Here is a 21,309-nt window from a genome sequence, read left to right as displayed (position 1 = left end):
AACTGAAAGCAGGACATGAGAAGTCTAAACTAGTCTGTGTTCTAACTCTGCTTCAGCTCCTGAAACTCAGACCTTTGTGATAAATGTTCCAATGCACAAATTGTTGGGTTGTTGGTTTTTTTTCTTTTTAATAGCTAAAAAAATATTTCTCAACCATTTCCATCTCTGTGTTGCACAAAGGAGTTTCTTTAAGGTCTGACTACTCCTTTTTAAATCTCTCTCTTTTGAGATGAAGCCACTACTGCAAAATCACAAAGCCCACAAAGTCACAAAGGCCAACCACAGAGAAATCTCTTACCCAACTGTGAACATCCTCCAAAATCAGGTGAACAAATTCAGCTTATGCTATAGAGCAAGGTGGGTCAATCTGGAGAGGCAGGCAGAGGCCCAGGGCAGGGCTGGAGACAGCACCAGGCTGGCTTAGATGAGAAGCAGGAGAAAGAATTAAGAAAGAGCAGGTGGCTTGACCTTACTTTCACATTTATACTGCTGGATTTGATGCTCTGTGCAACCACCCCAGTGCAGCAGCTCCAAAACTGCTCCCCAAACAATCCTGCTCCTGGTAACAACCACCAAACTGCTACTGAAATACCATCAAGCTTGCAAACTCAACCCCAGGCTGGGAATCATTATTTTAAAGTTCACCTCTTCATAAGATCTGCACTGGGAGAGCAAGCAGAATTTTAAATTACTTGGCCAGAACAATAAGGGGGGAAAAGAAAAAATAAATGGGAGGATATATTTGAACCTGATCTTTTAAATCCCTGATTAAAATTCCAGCAATGACAAAGCCAGATTTAATAAAATATAAAGAGATGCAAAGAGAAAAGGGAAGTTACAGCAGACACTGCAGTCACAGACCTGTAAGCTCAGTTTCACAGGTGTCACAGAGGAAAGATACCTCAGAGATATCAGTTGGACAAACTGAATTGCATTTCTGAGCCCTTATGATTTACAGACATATAGTAATGAGAACTCACTCTACCTGTGCATGGGATTTAGGCTTGGCTTTCTGAATTTTTTCTCTAAAAAATTACTTCTTTCACTCAAGTAGTTTGGGTCCAAATAGAAGCATCAGACCTCGTGTTCCAACACCAACTGGTTCCCCCTGGTCCTCATGGGAGAATCAAACACTCAAACCAGTACAAACTGGAGGCACAAAACACAGCAGTGCACCCATCAGGATGCTTCTGGTATTGAACTCATCTGGGAAATGCAGGGAATGCCAAAGCCCTTCCAGGAAAACTAGAAGGAATAAAAAGTCAATCAGTTGGGCACCACTTGGAAAGTGAGGCCCCAAGCTCTGGAGTTCACGTGTGCACACAGAAGTGCAACACAGGTTCAGGCTTCAGCCACTGCCACAAGATTGGTCTGCAGGGGCACATCCAGCCAGGATGTGGTGTCTGGTGTGGATCCTTCTACCAGGCTGAAAACATCACAGTGTCTGTCACCAACTGCTTGATTTTCCGTTTTTATTTTGCATGGTCTTTGCAGACAGAGCATGTTATAAATACAACATTTGTAAAAACTCAACAGCTGAAACAATTCCTCATTTCGAAAGTGCATGTCAAACACGTACTTCTGACTTCTTCACATTTATATGCAACTGATCAATAACATTTAACCTAATAAACCCAGTGCTTTTAAGTCTTTGGGGGGAAAAGCAGCAGAATGTATTTCTCCAGACATGAATTTTCCAAAAGAGTCTGTTAAAAACCATGCTGCATTGGTATCTGGTTACTATACAGAGGGATGTACATATATATATTTATTTATAGGCTCGCAGATAGAGCAAAGAACTCTAAGACCACATTGAAATGATGGTGATCTAATGACCCAGCTGGCTTTATTAGCAGAATCTGCCGAGAAGGAAAAGGTGATCTGTCCTCTAGCACCAGAACCATGGTTTAAGAGCAACAGCTCAAAGCATCATTGACCAGTAGGTAGCACATTTCTATCCCCTATTGACCAGAACTCATGTTTTAACGTGCAACCATGTCAAAAACACAAAGGCACAATTAATGGAGGAAGAGAAAAAGTGATCAGTTCCTTCACAGAGCTGTAGGGACTGGGACTGCAGGACCTTGGGCCAGCTCAAACACACCAGTGATTAAAGGGACATCAAACAAGCACCAGGAAAAATTTGCCTTCTGCTTTTCCTAAACAAAAGTGCATCTTATGATCAGACAAGGCAACAAAACCAGTGATCATTCAGCTGAAACAACGGATTTACAGGCTCATGGTTCATGCTTTGGCAACAGAATTTTAACAAGTGATCACCAAATTTAATACAACAAAAATACCTCTTCACAGTGTCATCTAAAATCCTGTTATGTCATGTCCAGCCAGGCAGAAGAAAATAAGCTTAAGTGGTGGTGGTGGTTAAACATTTCCTAAACAATCAGACTAAGGAATTAAGGAATCCTATTTAACATGATCCTAACTGACTGCTCCCCTCTCAGACACTGGAGATCCAGAAAATATGTCTCTGGATTTAAATCCCCTTGAACTTGGCTAGAAGTTACTTGTATTTAATCAAGCAATATAGATGCAGACACACTATGTTTAGAAAACAGGAAAAAACAATGTTCTCTAGTTCCCATTTGTGCTGATATTTACAGAAGTGGGTAAAGATTGTAGGCATGCCTCTAAACTACGGATTTCTGTGGGTAGCAAAAAAGTCAAGATTTAAAATACCATCCTTTCAAATACAGGGATTTCACAAAAATCGCTAGACACACACTCATCAGGTAAGACTCAGAGGGATCCTGGTTAAGAAAGTCAAACCTCTTGTACACACAATCCTCCACTCATTTTTGAACTGGCCTGAATGGTGACACACTGGAAAATAAAAAAAGGCACCAAGCAATAACTTCAGACACTACAGTGAGCTGTGCTGACTAGTGATTTGTACACCTATCCCCAGGCACCCTTCTCTCCAAAGGGCACCACACACAGAAGATATTCAAGTGCTTTCAGTCAAAAAAAAAAAAAAAAAACAAACCAAAAAAAACCCACAAATTGCAAACCATTAAGCAATTCCACAGGCCTAAAACTCAAATGGAAAGCAAGAAAACCTTGAAGTGGAGAAAACTGACACTGTGTAGTTGTTCTTATTCGCAGGTCTGACTTAATTAAAGTGGAACTCTGAAGGTAAAATAATTTGTGCAATAAGGACACTGTTTGTAAACCAGAGCCACTGCCCACCCGGCGCCGCTACCGAATGCTGTCCAAAAAATGCACTTCTGGGTACAGCGTGTTCACCAGCAGGGACAGGAGGTTGTTGCCATCCTGAAGGCAGTGCTCGGGGTGCCTGATGAACACACAGGCCTGGGACAGCTGCTCCTGGTAATCCATGTATTGTTTGTTGGATGGCATGGCTTCGAGAGCACTCAGTGCCTACGGGGAAAAGGGAAAACTCTGTTAGTTTTGTGTATTTTGGTCCATAACACAACACCATCTGCACGATTCCCCTGAAGGATCCTCACCTACTGCAGAACACAGAGTACTCAGAACAAAACAGTTGGAAACTGTCATCTCCTAACAGTGTTTCAAGTCAACTTGTATTTTTCAAGCTGTTCTCTCCCCAAGATCAACACAAAAACTGTCCTATTATTGCTTCCTAATATTCTGTAAACCAAATATTGTCAAATATCTACTTCATGAACTCAAGACACGGTTTCACAGAAATTATGTCAAACTACAGGTTGCAACACACTTAAATCTTCACTTTATGTTGTTCTTATGAATATATTGACTTTAATGGAAGTATTGTTTTGCTCCTATTAATAGTATTAAAGTTAAATATTAACTGTCAAGTTAAAAATCATATGTTGGCAGGACTAGCAAGGTCAAATGTAGAAAATATTTCTGAACAAGTTTTGTTCTTTTCTTAGAGAAACAAGCTGTACCAAGCTACTTTACTTTGGTTTCTAACCAACTCCTCCTTCTTCTTCTCAAGAACTAACTGAAAGAACACCATGGTCAGTGCACATGCTAAAGGGGGAATGTTTATTTGTCACAGGCCTTTTAAGCCCTGACCTCACATAAACAAATGTCAGCATGAGCGTAGCCCTGCTTTATCACTGAAAAGCAGTGCAAATCACAGCAGCACTGTTTTTTCCTGTTTGTTTTAAATTCCCTCTACCTGCTACTCTCCAAACTTTCTGAGTCGGGCTTTACAGACATAAGTTCATCTGCCCCTTTTAAATGTGCAAGATTCAAATTTTTGAAAAAGAAGGAATTCTTCATATTAACACAGAACACTGTATAAAGCTGTACCCAGGATCACGCTTAGGACAGAGTCAAACACACAGTCCTGCTGCCAAAGTTTAGCAACAAACTGAGAGCAGGATTTACCTTGAAGAAATACTTGCGACTCTCGTGTAAGAGTCACAAATACTTGTGACTCCTACAAAGCTCCCCCAAAAGCTAAAGGAGCCCACAGAGAGGGCAGGCAGAGATGGGCACACCTCACCTGCTGAGCCTTCTGAGACAGCCGGGGCTCCGAGCCGGCCTTGAGGCGCACCTGGCTCTCGGCAGGGATCTGCACCAGCAGGAAGGCGGACAAACTGCGCGCAACCACGCGGAACCTGCACGGGGACACCGAGGGACAGCGTGACACCACATCTGCAACTCTCAACTGTAAAAGCTACCCACGAGGCACCTCTTGCATGAGGAATGAAGTAAACTTGAGAGGATCTATTCCAATGCATCAGAAACCACTTCAGTATCACAGAACCCCAGAATGGTTTGGGTTGGGAGGGACCTTAAAGCTCATCTTGTTCCACCCCCTGCTATGGCAGGGACACCTTCCACAAGACCAGGCTGCTCCAAGCCCCATCCAGCCTGGCCTGGGACACTTCCAGGGGTGGAAGGGGATCCCAGGAATTCTCTGGGTATACACACAACAGGACACAGTACATACTAGAAGATAATGCAATACCTTTATAGGAAATCCTGCATCTGTTTCAAGCCTAACTGAAATACTCCTCAGCTGACAGAATGTAAAACATTACTATTACCCAAATCAAGGGATGAGTTGAATGACACCAAGAATTCAGGGCAATTTGAACAGCAATGCATCCCAGAAGGTCTTTAAAAACATGAAGTTACGTTTAGGTGCAGGGTTGAGCTGCTGTTCCATGAACATTAGTGGGGTTTTTCCTCAGTATTTTTTCCAGAGTGAACTTGATTTTGACTCCTAACAATCAAACTTGTTGTCTCTGTTTAGAAGGTAGAGTGAATCACAATGGTCCTTTGTGCATCACTTAACATTTCCAATACCTCAAAGTTAAGACAGAAATTCCAATGTGTCTGTTTTTATACAAAATTTTGGGAAGTGAAATAGTTTTCTATAGACCAGGTGGAAGTACCTTCCTCTAACCAGCACTCTGCCTACAAACTTTGCTTGAGGGGACATTAAGTCAGATTCAGAACTGCATTTTCTTTCCTTTTCCACCACAACCTTTGCAGAGGTTCATACTTGCTTCTTAAGCTGATTAACACACTCACCGTGCTGTTTCTGTGACAGGCCCAAAGAACAGTATAGCTCTGGGGGCAATGTGGATTCTGATCCCCTTTCAACACTGCACTGGGCCCAGACTGGGCATGCTGGAGCCAGGTTTTTAAACACCATGACTCAAACCAATGAATTCCCCAGAGCTCCAGCCCTCACCTGGGTGACAGAGGAGACCTCCTGCCCAGCCCAATAGCACCAAGTATTCCAGAGGTGAGTCTCTCTTCAGCCAGCTGGCTCTGCCGGGCCTGGATGGACAGCAGGGTCCGGATGACAGACTCGATCAGCACGGGGTCATCCTGCTCCAGCTGCACCAAGGACAACTGCATGGCTTTGTGCCACCACAGAAACAGCTTTGCCTCTTCCTTTGCTGAGCTTTAGGTAAAATTTAAGGAAAAACGTAAGAGAAAATAAAAACTTAAGAATCAGAGCACAGGTTAAGAAGTTTATTCCCCTCCCCATTAGGTCCGTGAAGCTTGTTAATTAATAGCAGCTAATTTTATCACATGAGGATAGCATAACTATACTACCCCACCAGTTATTATACTGCTACTGTTATGGATTTGATCCACCAGCTAGCAGGTTTTAAAGGCCTGTAACTGGACAAAGAACAGTGCTTCCTTTTAAGCTTTACAACTGGAAATAAATGATACTGCAGTCATAAGTGGATTTAAACTTGCCTAAGACTTGGCACAAAAGGAACGAAGCTGTATCTCTACTCGTTTGTTCTTTTCTTTACTTACCAATAAAAGATTTTAGGAAGCATTGGATGTTGTTACCACAACAACTTAGATGCTTAATATGATCATTGAGAAAAGGAAACATTGAAGCTTTTTGTTGAGTAAAGCCCAAAGTGAAGTTCCCCCTATGCTATTTTTAATCTTTCCCCAAACAGTTGGCAGCTTAAGTTAACAAGCTCAGATTTTCCACATAAAGCACCATCACGAGTTTCCTGCATCAGACTATCCTCACATTCCTCCTCCCAGTCATTTCCCATCACAGGCAATCTCACATCTGATGTTTAGAGCAAGGTTTAATCTGCTTTATATGGTGGCTTTGCTGTCTCCTTCATACCTTGGCAATGAAATTACTACAGCACCCACCACAGTGAAAGTATTTTTTGAATTTCAAGAAACAGTGGGAACATACATTTTTCCAAATTGTTCTTTTACAGAAAATATGAACATTATCAACATTAACATGGAAAAATAATAATCAGGTTTACTAAATCCTGGCAATACCAGAGCAACTCTAAACCATTGCTACATGTATCAAATATTTTTATTTTGACCCCAAAGTTATGCATCCTTTCCCCTCAGAACCCAATAACACTAACAATCTAAATAACAGCTATCTAGGATGTTTTGCAGCAGCACAGGCTGCTAACCCTGGGCACCCCATCAGATGCACTGGCTCCAGGTTTGGTTCAGAGCTGCTGCACAGTCTCCATCCCAGCAGCTTTCAACACCAGGTCTCTCAGAGTGCCAGACTGAATATCCAGCACATAACCCATCCCACCTTGTGGACACACTGGGAAGTGTAACCCACAATCATTCAGGGCTTGTTTTGAGTCATTTTAACAAAACACAAATCCAGGCTGTCACTGAAACCAAGCTCATCTGACTGAAAAATGACTGGAACTCACTAATTTTCTAGCAGATTGAATTCCTTCTTCCATTTAACCACCACAACTACCTTCAGTTGGCACTGCAGATGGACAGACCCTGTATTAGGAGATATAGCAGGACAGGCAATTTCATTCAGCACTCTGGATGAAATTGCCTGTCCTGCTGTATCTTCTAATTATTTAACCAGGGCTAGCTAACTGTACCAGCTATACTATCTAATTATACCAGCTATATAACCTAATAAACCCTAAATGAACTTTAATCTAAATAACAATAATAATAATCCATAAGTCCAGGCACATTCAGAAGCTCCAAGTTTCACACCTGGGGTACACTTGCTCCAGCCATTTGCTGATGGTCAGCAGGATCTTCATTTCATTGATAAGGGTTTGGTCAGTGTTCAGGCATTGCAGCAGGTACACATAGAGGGTCAGGTAACTCCCTAAAGACAGGCACTCCTGCAGGAATTCTTCCATGGTTAGCTCAGGAACTTGGAGGGAAGCAAGTATTGGGCCCCAGCCCAACTCCTGGTGGTGAGGGGAATCTTTGAAGAAAGAAGGAAAGAACAGAAAGCATGTGAGAAAGCAGCACTTGATAAAACCTAAAAACCAGCACTCCTAGTTAAGAGAATCTGGGCTGGTTAAGCTGTTTTTCAGGTAATCAGCATGCTATGCAACTCTGATGGAGAGAACAGAAAATTCCACTATCATAGGGCACCTCCTTGAGGTCAAGGTGAGATATTTTCCCAGCATTCAGCCAGGACTAAAATTTGAACATTCTAGCAATGGAATTAGAAGTATTTCCCTCAGGTGTACTGAAATCTTCCACACAGTGAAAGAAATAAAAATGTAGTTCTACAAGGATTATGTAAACAGAAAGAAAAGAAAAAAAAATCATGCACACTTTGAGACTTTTACCAAACCAGAGTGGTTTTGTTAAATTAGCTTACAGAACACTAGAGAAGGGGGAAAATGTCTTCAGTTCTCCTGGGGTGATTTTTTTTTTTAATAAAACCACTTTATCTGGAAAAATGGCAATACTACACAGAGCAAATCAGTTTTCACAGAGATGGGTATGGATATTAATAAAACACACGATTAGGGGAGCTGTAAGACTTAAACCACATTCACAGAATCCCAGAATGGTCTGGGTTGGAAGGACATAGGAGACCATCTTATACCATCCCCTGCCATGGGCAGAGACACCTTCCACTATCCCAGGTTGCTACAAGGCCCATCCAACCTGGCTTTGGACACTTCCAGGGATGGAGAAGCCACATCTGCTCTGGGAAACCTGTTCCAGAGCCTCCCCACCCTGAAATGGAAGAATTTCTCTCTGATATCCCATCTACCCTTGTGAAGCATTTCCCCGTGGCAGAGGGGCTGGAACAAGGTGATCTTTAAATGACCCTTCCAAGCCAAACCAGTCCATAATTCCAGACAATTTGTACTCAGTGGCATCCCATGTCAGATGAATCCCTTTTCTGACCCAGAGATGGGGCAACTGAGAGGCATTTTAAAAACTTTTATTCTATTTTCAGTCTCCTGTGAAGGGTGAGACAATACAGATATTATAATTCATGCCATCACCATCAGAAGCCAACTATTTCCTAATTACAGTACACTAATAAGTGTTTCTTGGTCTATCAGCTTATGCCATATCATGCTGTAAATGCCTTAAAGCCAATCACCTAAAACTACCCTTTGTGGGTCCAATGCATCTTTCATAGTTCTATTTCTCCAAAGTAGCCAGTCTTATTTGCAAGGCCATCCTTTGAAACTTGTTTCTAGCTCCATTTCTCTCTCAACAATGTCTGTTCTATTCCATGGCATTTCTAAGTCAGCATTTCTTATCTCAAGGTTTGCATACAGATGCACACTGTGTGGGCCATCTATGGTACATCAGTTCAACACTGTCAAGTTTTCCTGGTTTTACAATTTGGAGCCATTTCTGAGTCACAGAATCATAGAACATTCAGGGTTGGAAGGGACCTTAAATACCATCTAGGCTCCAACCCTCCTGCCATAGGCAGGGACACTTCCACTAAATCAGGCTGCTCAAGGCCTTACCCAATGTGCCCTGGAGCCCTGCCAGGGCTGAGGCACCCCCAGCTTCCCTGGGCAACCTGTGCCAGTGCATCACTGGGATGGTGCTCACAGGGGTCTCAGGTTGAGGGAAGAGACGAGGATCTGACTCCATGCTTCAGAAGCCTTGGTTTATTATTTTATGATATATATTACATTAAAAGTATACTAAAAGAATAGAAGAAAAGATTTCCTCAGAAGGCTAGCTAAGAATAGAATAATAAGGAATGATAACAAAGGTTTGTAGCTTGGGCTCTCTGTCCAAGCCAGCTGATTGTGATTGGCCATTAATTAGAAACAACCAACATGGGCTAATCAAAGATCCACCTGTTGCATTCCACAGCAGCAAATAATCAATGTTTACATTTTGTTCTTGAGGCCCTCAGCTTCTCAGGAGGAAAAATCCTAAGGAAAGGATTTTTCACAAAAGATATCTGTGACACATCACCACCCTCACAGTAAGAAGCCAGGCCCCGAGAACTCTCCACAACTCCATTTCCCCCAGCCCCAGGGACAGGCCCATACCGTGGCTGAAGTAGGAGGTGATGCAGGCCTCGGTGGTCTCGGCCATGTGGCGCACGGAGGCCAGGCTGTGGCAGGCAGCTGTGAGGAGGGGCATGGCCAGCAGCCCCTGCACCCTGCCCTCGATCCAGCGGCGCAGGCTGCCCCGCAAGGACTCGGCCGTGGTGATGCTTGAGTTGTTGAGCATCATCAGCGTCTCCGTGAACAGGCTGCTGAGGGCCAGGTGGCGCGTCTGCAGGTCCATGTCTGCCAGGAGAAACCACAGAATCCCTTCAGGGACACACACTGGAACCCAGATTACCACTGGGAAAGCCTCCTCCTCGTTACACACCCATGGGCAGGAAGAGACACAACCCCTCATAACCATCTCTGTGGAATACAGTGAGACACGGATTTCACCTGAACTCAGATTGATGGAGGAACCTCAAGATGGTACTAAGTACTAAAAATGAGACCTAGATGATCTCACCACACAATCCTGGATGACTGGACGTGTTATACCACTATGGTACACCAGTATGCCTCTTCTACTTCAACACTGTCAAGTTTTCCTGGTTTTACAATTTGGAACCATTTCTGAGTCACAGAACACAGAATATTCAGGGTTGGAAGGCACCTTAAATACCATCTAGGCTCCAACCCCCCTGCCATAGGCAGGGGCACTTCCCCGAAATCAGGTTGCTCAAGGCCTTACCCAATGTGGCCCGGAGTTCTGCCAGGGCTGAGGCACCCCCAACTTCCCTGGGCAACCTGTGCCAGTGCATCACCACCCTCACAGTAAGAATTTCTTCCTAATACCTAACATAATCTTCCCAATTTCAGTTTGTACCCATTGCTCCTAATCCCTCAGGACCAGGAGAATGAATTCATGCCCTTTTTCCCTTTAAAAGAGAGGTAAATGACAAGTAAAAATTAGAAAAAACCCCAAACCACCAGATGACAAAGAAATTAATCACCCAAGCTCCTCTATGTCAGCCAGTTTTACTCACAAACTTAATCCATTTTTAATGTTGGTTCTGTCACTCTTGACATCTCTGTAGGGCAAGATTCATATTTTTGATTTGTGCTAATATACCACCTATGTACACATCACCAAAACACCATGCCCTGCTGTCCATAAGGGAGACTTGACATAATGCAAATAATTAAGCCATCAAACAAGTTCATCAATCCACTCCATGGAATAAAGGATTTTGACACCTTTGAAGCAATTTGCCATTTCCCCAACACAAACCTGGGGGATTAAAGATGACTACATCATCTAGCAACTTGGCCATTTCTTGCTCCAAAACTGCAAGGGTTATCTTTCCACTTTGTTCCAAGGTGCTGAGGAACTGAACCACCTGGCGAATGTACGCTCGGCACTTCAGAGTTGCATCCTGTCAAGCAAAATTAAAAACAATTAGGGGCAAAAAAATTTTAAAAAAATCACACCTAGAACTCTTTCCGTATTCTATAATATACACAAACATAACTTCACAAAAGCCAAGAACAGCAAGGAGATGCTTCAAAAGTAGTTCAACTCACAAGGTGGATGTGACTATCTGAAGATGCCCCAAAGCCAGCTGAGATTTTCAGGAGCTTCACGATCAGTTCAGCTCCAGCATCCTTAGCAAGGATAACAGAGGGAGGGTAGTGACTGTTGCAGTAGCTGATGATGCTTTCATAGGATGAAATGCCCACAAGCTGCCAAGGAAGGGAGCTGGTCTGTCCAAGAAGATTTATGAGTGGAGATTCCTGCAGATTTAAAGACATCAGTTTAAGCTGCACCTTCTTTGCAGTTTTCAATTCATACTCACCATACTCAATATTGGAAGGAAGCTCTAGCTTCAGAGAATTTGAAGGAGATGGAGCTGAAAACCCACAGAAATAGATGACCTTAGGGAGTGTGTCTGTAAAGCAATTCCTTATTCAAGCAGTAAGCTAACACATCTACTTCATCTCCAGCACTTGCAGAACTGCATCCAGTCTGTTGCAGCAGCTCTAACAAAAGTCTGTGAAAAATGCTAAGATCTGACATGTAAACATGTAAAGACAGCTGGAAATATATGGAGACCCTTCAAGTTAAAGTCACTTCAGTACAGGCTTTAAAGAGGCATTAAAATATTATTTTTGAAAATACATCAATGCAAGTTCACAGGAGAAACCGTGTCCCTCATTTTCCATTTAGTGAGTCATCCACCAACCTGGGCACTCCTCATATTGTTGTTTTCATAAATACCACCCTGAACAGCACAGCAGCCCCACAGCTCACACAGGCAGTGCCAGTCAGCAGATGTAAAAGCCTCTCTGTCTATGAGCAGCTCCCATCTATTCTTAAACATCTGCAGGGATAAAGAGCCCCCTGGACACAGAGAAACACCAACTGGTATGGAGCTTTGTAAGAAGTTTAGACTGAATATCAGGGCAAGGCTCTTCCCCAGAGGGTGCTGGCACTGCCCAGGCTCCCCAGGGATGGGCACATTCCAAGGCTGCCAGAGCTCAGGAGGGTTTGGACAGCGCTGCCAGGGATGCCCAGGGTGGGATTGTTGGGGTGTCTGTGCAGAGGTAGGAGTTGAACTCAATGATTACTTCCAACTAAGGATATTCTATATTCTATTCCATGTTTCTACAGGTTTTAGAAAGAAGAAATGCTGGAATTGAGGGGACAATCCAGAACCAACCCAAATTACACTACTTCTACAGGAATGTGACACTGGTACAACAAGTACTCCTCAGGTGGCCCATGCCCTGGAACACAGGGTTGAGAAAGTCTGAGATTTAGATCAAGGTGTCACAGGAGTGCTCTGGGAGGCAAAAATCCTCCTGACAGTGGGTCAGTTTAACATACTGCTGGAGGGAAGGAGGGAATTCCTGAGGCTGACTCACACCATGTGCAAACAGCTGTCTTCTGAAGCTTGAGAAGCTTCTGATAAGCAAACACATTCAGGTCAAAGCACATCATGCTGGTAATTTTCCTAAACTGAAATACAATGATGGTCAAAGGCTGCCAGTGACATCTTGGTGCAGCATCTTGTACTGCCTCAGAGGAAATGGGGAGCAGAAAATTCTGCAAGTGGAAGAAAGCTAGCAGATGCGAAATGGGACTTTTTAAGATGATCAAGACCCTCTGAAGAGCCCTCCAGAAGCAATGAAGTGGATTTAGTCACAAGATCTCGTGTCCTTTCTAGTAAAGGATTATTTTTCTTTTAAGAGATGGGTATGAACAGTCACAAAAATTACCTCTTCGCCTATGAGCTGTTCCTCCTTTGCCAGCAGGACCATCATGTACAGCAAACAGACAATCATGCTGTGGGTCTGAGGGTGAGGGTTGGGATTCCAGGCATCAGAGAGGACACTGACCCAGTTTACTTCACATAAAACATAACCCAAGAACAAGAAACAACTCTTGGGGCTGCCTCTTTCAATCTAGGAAAGAGAAAGGGGAAAAGACAGGTGCATAAAATGATGTAGGACATAAGTACTTTTATGCTTTTCAGTTCCTTAGCCAGCTGTAAATCTACAGCAGCATTTTAGGTCAGCAGAAGAGTAGAGAAATGTCTTTTCTCCATCATTTCATTCTCCCTCTTGCAGCTTTACCTTTGTAAATGTTCTCACTTCCAAGTCGTCTGAGACATTTACCTTGTCTCAGATGACTTGGAAGTGAGAACATGGCAATAGCAAAATATATTAAATCTAATAAAAACATTAAATACATATGCAATAAATGAGACACTCCAACAGATCAATAAAGAGGGAGCTGTACATCTCCCCACAACTTTGTCTAAGACTCAAAAGCACTCCTTCACAAAAATCCATCACAAATTGAGCAGCTGTGAATGCTAAAAACAAACTTTAAAAGCCTGCTTGCTAACAGAACTGTTCTCCAGCTATTTTCAAGGGCAGCACTGACTATGAACTTAATTCAACGGATGCCACAAACTCACTTTAAAGAATTCTTCCATAAGCATCTGGTCTGGATGCATTTCCTTCCATGGAAGCCTTCTGAACTCAGTGTGGAAAGCGTAGAGAATAAACTCTGGCATTTTTGGGGCAGTGCAACACTCACAGTAATGCATTAGGTGCAACCAGAGAGCCCCATGGTGGCTTGGCAACAGCTTTTCTAGAATCAAAGAAAATGGCTGAATTAACAGCAGAAAAAAATTCAGATAAAACTTGATCGCAGAATAAAGTCTATTTTTGCAGATTAAAAACTTGTAAGTTACATTAAAATACACCCAAAGAAAAAAATGCACACCAAACTTTAGTATTTTTTTCCCTCCAAATCAACAAGTGGGGAGGCTTAGGATTTCATGCTCACCTTTGAAGCTCTCATGCAAAAGCATGATGCAATCTGCAAACAGACTGACCACGGTGGAGGCTACAGGAGTGTCACTCTCCAGCCAAGGGTAGCAGGGCTGGCTACTGAAAAGAAGCACAACACAAATTGCAGTGTTCAGTTACCTGTGCATAAATATGTGCAATTTAAATACTCTAAAGCAGTGAAGGATAGGCATCAGCAGTCCTCCCAATTTCAGCTTTTTGGGACTCTTCTTCCTTTCACTATCCCACTGAAGATCCACCGAGTAAGCATAAATTACTTGTTTGATATTTCATAACAGAGTTTAAATAACAGTTTCTCAATAACATTATTCACCAACTGCTATCAACCTTCTACCTTCAGTGCTGAAGGCCAGACTCACAACTCCAAAAGCTTTAAACTTTGAAAGAAAACAGAATTTAAATGCATAGTAGCATAAGGAACTTTTCATGCAAAGACAGAGGTACACAGGGCAATAGATGATCACAGCATTCATTTAGCCTAAATTTCTTTATCTATACCACTGGCATTTGGGGTTGTATTTGTTTGGCTTTTTTGTTTTCTTTTAAACAGGTATTATAGATATTATGGAAGTTAAAAAACAGGAATCTGAAATTCAAGTTTCAGTGTTTTTCAAACTGAGTGAAACTCTTCAAATAATCAAGCCTTGCTCGTAGTATTACAAGGTCTTTCTCATATCTAAAATAATTATTCCATCTAAACCTTGGCAAATTGATGTAGGTCATGAAATAGTTCTGTAATTATTAAGGAAATGACAAAGTGAGAGCTATTTAAATGGAAGGCAAGACAGTCACAAATTATTAAAAAACAGGTAATAATGAAAGCCATTCTTAAAGGACTAAAGTGTCTACTTCAGCAAAAATTCATTTCATTTTAAAATGCAATATATACCTTGCATCTTCTTTCTCCAGGACCAGTATCCATGGTTTAAAGAGTCCAGCAATCACTGAGTACAAGGACTGCAATGCTATAAGGAAACAAAACAAAGTTGCTTTTTTCCTTCAAATCAAAACCAGTGAATATTTACACTTTTCTAAATGTGGATATAATATCCATTTCTCACTCTAACATTCACAGAATTATAGAATAATCAAGACTGGAAAAGACCTCTAAGATCATTGAGTCCAACCATTCAATCAGTTCTTTCTGGTGAAATAAAAATTTAAAATACAATATGCTTAATAATAGCTTAATTTAACAATAGGGCTGTCTTAACAACCATTGTAAGCATTTTGCATTGTTAAGATGTTTTATTAATACACTTTTTATAACACACCAGAGATTGTGGGGGCAGTAACGATCCATGCTTTAAACTTGCACATATTAAAATGTGGTAATTAATATTTAAATTAAAATTAGTTTAAAAAAAAAAAGTAAAAGCTGACTTTTTCCAGATTTAAATAATGCACAATGAAATTCAGTAGTGTTGCCCTACAAACCTCTGCTCAGTACAAAAGACTCTATTTTTCTTAAGAAAGTACAATTGCCTCATAAAATAATCTTGAAGGAAGCTCAAATATTGAAAAAGCTTCCTCTCAAATTATAAAGCATAAAGTCCTACATGGCCATGAAGTAGCAGCAACATTTCCCATCCGTATTTTAATATTATCATTACTGCACAAATGCAAAGTAAGATTTTGCTGTATATTTAAATGGACCTTAACAGAGGGAATTGGAGAAATCAGGTGTCTGTTCTTAAGTAATTTGCTTTTAAGACACATTACCTGCTAAAATTCTGCTACTGCCAACAGGCTCTTGGGCTAAATTAGCAACTTCAGTGTCAATCAGTCGTTTAATGAGGTACTCCAGGAATGTGTTCACTGCAGCCACATAAGGAGTCCATTTTGAAAACAGCCCAAAAGTCCTGAAGTCCACCGAGGCCAGCCGGAGTTTGCAGAAGGATGTAGAAAGCCATTCTATTGTCTCTCTGACCTGTAAAAAGAAGGAAGCTACGAATCAGCTGCAGAAAAAGTTGCACAGCAGTGTTATCTGTCACTGGAGGGCAGCTGTATCACCTGAAAAACCCAAACCAACCCAAGGGGCACCCACCTGTTCTGTGGAGAGCAGAGTTTTTGCAGCATCCCTCACCACAGGACCCTCAGCAGAATCGCTTTTCTTGAAACTGCCCTGCTCAGCCATGGCAGAATCACACCCCAAAGCCTGAAGTGATGCCTTCCAACAGTCAGGGCTCAGAAGCTGCTCTGAGGAGCCTTAGGAGAAGGAAGGGAATGCATTTGTGAAAACCAGAAAGATGTTAGTCCCTTTCTCCAAACAAATCAAACAGGGTTGAAATTAGAGCTCCCTGCTTCATAAGAAATTAGGTGAAGTGGGAGCTTGAAAGCCCCAAGTTTAAGGGTGAGAGATCATCTCTAGCTTGCAAATGTAATCAACATAACATTTCCTTTTGGCATCTACATGTTTCTCTTCTTAGACAGCTTCCCACTTTGTATATCCCTGGCTGCAAATACCCACTAAGAGACAGCTGCTCCCTCAACAGACATGGTTTGACAAGGAGAAGCACTTTTGTTCTCATTTGAGGGGCACATCAGAATATGAGTGGCATCAAATGTCAACCAGGACATTTTCAGCAGATTTCAGCATCAGTTACACATGATCATAATTCCAGCTCTCCACCTGACATTGAAGGGTAATCAAAAACAAAGGTTCTGCATTACAGACCATAGCATAATCATCATAAATAGGTGCTAATTTTGGTGCTAAATATGGAATAATAGTCCACTAACAGAAGACTCTCCTCCATCCTTTTCCTGTTACATGGGATGAAAATGTTGTCACTGATGTGTATGCCTCGACCCACAGAAGAACTACAATATGTCCTAAAAAACCACATTACATAGCAAGGCACATAAAAACACCCAAGGCAGAAACCTAAGGAAGTGTAAAACATTCTGCAGTTTAACTCTACTGCACAGGGTTCATGTTTTTAAGCCAGAGGGGTTCTGCACAAAGGCTTAGGACACATCAGCTCAGATACTCACTTTGCACGAACAACCTTAAGAAATCACTGTAGTGGTCAGGGAACTGATACTGGAGAAGGTTAGTCCAATGCTTGCAGAAGATATTAAATGGCATCAAAATATCCTCTTCAGGTTCCAGGCCACATGCATTGAGGGCCAGGTGAATGGACTCCAGGAGCTGGGTGCGCTCCACGAGAGGCGGCTTGGCCACGCTCAACCACTGCGTCAGGTCAAACTGCAACAGAGCACAGGGAGCAGCTGTGAGCGGGAGATTCAGCAGACACAACACCTTTGGGAGGAGGGAGAGGCCACCAGGGAAATTAAATAATGATATTTCTATGTATCTAAGAAAAACATCACGAATTTGCATGTTGTTAGCCCGAACTCCCAACCTCACTCTCAAAGGCCATGATTTAGCACACTGCAGAAGTCTCTAGATCTATGGAACAGCCCTTTCCCGAGGGGCTCAGAGTTTCCACACAAGCATTAAACCGGACTGATGCCCACAGTCCATATATTTTCAGGAAGAGGAGCAAAGCTTTTGTAGCCCTTGAGCAGCAGCTCAGACCTTGGTCAGCAGGGTCAATACTGCCACCATGCACAGCTCAGAGTCCTGCCCAGGACAGACTGCCTGCTGCCTCCCTGTAACTGAAGAGGAAAATCAGAGCACTATCAAAGGCCAAGGGTTACACTAATTTCTCCACTGGCAGTATCATGAGATATGCAAATCACATCTTGCTATTACCTTACTCTGTTTTAAGACAGGCAGGAAGGACACGGGTACCAAAGAGAGCTGGAAAATGCAGACACTGTCCCAAATTTTGTTTTGATTGTTAGATACCTGGCATGCACTAGCTATTGTAATGAATGTCTTTGCAGAGATACCAGGCAGAAGTAGTCATCAAGAGATGGTTTTAATTTCAGCACTAAGCCCTGGGAGGCACAAACTGATACTATCTGGGCTAGAAAAGGCTACTTAAACTATTTGCTTTTCACTCCAGCCCCTCTTGAGCTTAAATGTAACACTTACACCCAGTATGACCAACACAGCTCTACAGAATCTATCAATGCTATTTTAAAGTACCAGATTTGTATCTCCTTCCTCTTTAGCTTAAGGGCATGGTCCTCAGGCAAAGAACACCCACCTTTGTCAGCAGCATGAAGACAACATCGCTGTTATCCTCACTCAGAAAGGCCACGACTTTTTCATACAAAGTCACAAATTCACTGGGAGAGGCTACAGGAGTGAAGTAAGGAGAGAGGAGAGTACAGAGCCTCCGGTTGTGCAGGATGGTCTGGAGCAGACGCTTGCACTCAGATTTGGTCCCACTGATGAACACCTGAGAGAAGTGGGAATGGTGGAAAAAATATCAGCCAAATATCAATCAACTGGAAAATACACCTCTTTAGCTTGTTGATGAGACACCCACAGTTTTGGTCCTTTTATAAAAAGGAAAACTTTATAAGAAGTTTTCCTCAAAAACAAGAGACTGAGATTATAAGATTAACATCATCTAAATGCTGCTATTCCACAAGATATAACACAAAATATGTCTTCCTTGCTCAATTTATACCAGTATTTGTGATAACATATGTTGGCTAAAATACCCAGAAATACTATTTTTTCTGATTGAATAGCATAAGAAAATGAATCCTGATTTCACCAGCCCTGCTTAATAATAGGAAAAATTTAACAGAATTACAGCTCTGAAGAACTTCTCACTACTTCGGCTTTTAGAGGAGCTCAAGGACAGCTGCACACTGAAATAAGCTATATTTAAGATAAAAGTAAGTATCTGGACCCAAAGCAGAGGCTAATGATTTTCTCAGAGCACAAGCACAGCACACATTACCACCACCAAGCACTTGTCTTCTCCACCAGCAAACTTCTGATACAACTCACTAGACAGAGAACAAAGCAAGGCTGTAGAAGAAAGGTTTAGTCTAAATACAGAGGTTGACAAGATGTGCATCAACCAGAAAGCAACAGGTAAAAGCAAAGTCTATGCTGAAACACTTCTAAGAACTGAAAGTATCCAAACCTTAGTTACCTGCCCAAAACTCCAGCATTTAAATTAACTCACACAATGACAATTTATTAACACTAAGCAGAGACACCACAGAGCAAGTTTTTATTTTGCTTAAATATAAACTTCACCTCTCCTAAAGACTGCACATTATACAATTAGTTGAAAACAAAATGGGATAGAAGCTCAAAAATGAACTTTAAAACTTCTGAACACATTTAGGACCACCTCCCCCCCACTAACAGCAGTGAAATTGGAAAGAATAAGCACCAAAAATCAAATTTTAAAAATTTAGAAAATATTTTCAGATTCAAGAAATAACTCACTTGGCCCAGAATCTCAATGCAGGATGTGAAGAACTGCCTCGTGGGAGGATTACGTTGAGTTTCATCACACACATATTCTACCAATGTGAAAAACAAACCAATTCCAACTTTCTTGATTGCAGGCATAGGCTGCACCTTGTAGATATTTATCAGGGCCCTAAAAAAATTAAGTTAAAAAGGCAAATTAAATTTATGTACGGAAAATAACCTGTGACAATAAAGAAAGGTTTCTTGTCAATATATAGCCTTGAGATCAGTATTTGTGATACTCCCTGAGTATCCCTATCCCTCCTTCTCGTATCCAGAATGAAAAGTCACAGATTTAGCTCATGTAATTTTGCTGCCTGAAATGGATACTTCCAAACCTTACAGTCTCCATAATCAGAGTCAGAAAGTGAACACTGAAAAATATCCAAAGCATAATTCCAATGCATTGTTTCTCCCTTTAATCATATACTCCCCATATTCTGATGGTATTTCAACTGCCTTTGTATTGCAAGGAAACCTAACCCATTTTATTTCACAGGCTCAACAATAAAGGAACTAAATCAGAATCAATCTTTTCTTGTGCATTGCTAAATAAATGTTTCATTGAGACCAAACCCCTGTCTTCATTAAATGTGAATTAAAACAGGTGAAGAATATGCAATTCCACAGACGTAAATTCCAAGAATTAGTTCATCCACAGAATTTTTCAGATTAGTGATGAAGAATGAACAAGAAGTAGTACATAAACACTTTTACTTGTACAATCATTACACTCTATAGTAAACCAGCTGCACGGAGAGAATCCCAGCAGAAATCTGGAAGATTGAGGATAAAGTTGCTAAAGTGGACCTCTGGGATAAACTGTAAAAGTGAGGAAGAGGACCTTGGATGATCCCATTTTATTCATACCCCCCCCCAAAAAAAAAAGTGGTATTATCTAGGTATTATTTCACAGCACCATTTTGTTTCACGTATTGAAAAACATTTTCAAATTTTAGCACTCTAATAAAGATTTATGTCCTGCACTATAATGAAGAAAAACCCATAGAGAGTCATATTCACATCATGTAATTTAGGCCATGGCTGAGACAGCTGTGGTGCAAGTTTGCCACTTCCTAAAGTTTAGCACAGCATCCTTGTCATCACTCAGTGTCCTTTTACAGCATTAGGAGGGCTATTATGAGGCACAGAACAATAAAAAGAAGTAGAAAACAATAAACAGAAGTACAGCACCATACTGTGTGCCCTGCTGAGCCTGAGTGACCCTCTCACAATAAGAATCACTGTGTCACAAACACACAGGTCTCAGGATTCCAGCTCTGCTGCTGGCCTGAGCTGATGAGCTCAGGGAAAACACACAAACAGGTTCCACATTTTAACTCTTAACACGCCAAAACGGAAGCACAAACACCACTACCCAGAGCAGCATCTGAGCAACCTACGTTATGAAATTCTCCACGTGCACAGCTGCTTCCACAACACCCAGGGAAGGTGGCTTCATGGCTTCTGCCTGCAGCTGCCTCACTTCTTTACGCAAAGCATGAAGCTGCTGGCTCACTGCTTCATTTTTGTGCTTCCCTTCAAACTAAATGACAAAAAGACACACATTCGTTGCAGAATTAACATGATTTTGCTAGAACTCTTCCACGTTGCAGCTATTTCCAAAAACTAAGCAGAGTCCAGTCAGAGAACTCTGAATTTGGATGGTTTTCCCCCGAGAGCTTTCATCAGATTTAGTACATAGTGCCCAAGCACACATCCTTGGCCATGTTCCTAATTAGTTATCACACACACTAAGAGAATTCATGTCTTTTATCTAAGGCTTTTAATCCACAGGGACTGAAACTTAGAGGGGATCAAAAAATTAATTTACTAAGCAACATGGTAGTATTTCCATAAACATTTTCATGCTTCTAT

General features: G+C 41.7%; 1 protein-coding gene across 4 annotated transcripts in view; it reads right to left on the bottom strand.

The window, feature by feature from the left end:
* Positions 1-1,334: 1,334 nt before the first annotated feature.
* Positions 1,335-21,309, bottom strand: part of EPG5 (ectopic P-granules 5 autophagy tethering factor) — a 55,410-nt gene continuing 35,435 nt past the window's right edge. For 2 of the 4 annotated variants that reach the window (XM_064735574.1, XM_064735575.1), the window contains exons 28-44: positions 20,835-20,977; positions 19,405-19,561; positions 18,197-18,391; positions 17,073-17,286; positions 16,123-16,283; positions 15,798-16,005; positions 14,965-15,040; positions 14,053-14,156; positions 13,679-13,854; positions 12,975-13,160; positions 11,280-11,489; positions 10,987-11,131; positions 9,756-9,998; positions 7,471-7,690; positions 5,678-5,893; positions 4,478-4,592; positions 1,335-3,399 (exon numbers count right to left, since the gene is read on the bottom strand). In XM_064735574.1, coding sequence (XP_064591644.1) covers positions 3,217-3,399; positions 4,478-4,592; positions 5,678-5,893; positions 7,471-7,690; positions 9,756-9,998; positions 10,987-11,131; positions 11,280-11,489; positions 12,975-13,160; positions 13,679-13,854; positions 14,053-14,156; positions 14,965-15,040; positions 15,798-16,005; positions 16,123-16,283; positions 17,073-17,286; positions 18,197-18,391; positions 19,405-19,561; positions 20,835-20,977 — 2,952 coding nt within the window. In that variant the 3' untranslated portion in view covers positions 1,335-3,216. The remainder of the gene's footprint in view (positions 3,400-4,477; positions 4,593-5,677; positions 5,894-7,470; positions 7,691-9,755; positions 9,999-10,986; positions 11,132-11,279; positions 11,490-12,974; positions 13,161-13,678; positions 13,855-14,052; positions 14,157-14,964; positions 15,041-15,797; positions 16,006-16,122; positions 16,284-17,072; positions 17,287-18,196; positions 18,392-19,404; positions 19,562-20,834; positions 20,978-21,309) is intronic. The other 2 variants (XM_064735576.1, XM_064735577.1) reach the window with 1 other exon arrangement.

Source organism: Zonotrichia leucophrys, chromosome Z (genome assembly GCF_028769735.1).
Source record: "Zonotrichia leucophrys gambelii isolate GWCS_2022_RI chromosome Z, RI_Zleu_2.0, whole genome shotgun sequence".
Classification (NCBI taxonomy): Eukaryota; Metazoa; Chordata; class Aves; order Passeriformes; family Passerellidae; genus Zonotrichia; species Zonotrichia leucophrys.
The sequence above is the reverse complement of the archived record's forward strand: the minus strand, read 5'-3'. Positions and strand labels throughout refer to the sequence as shown.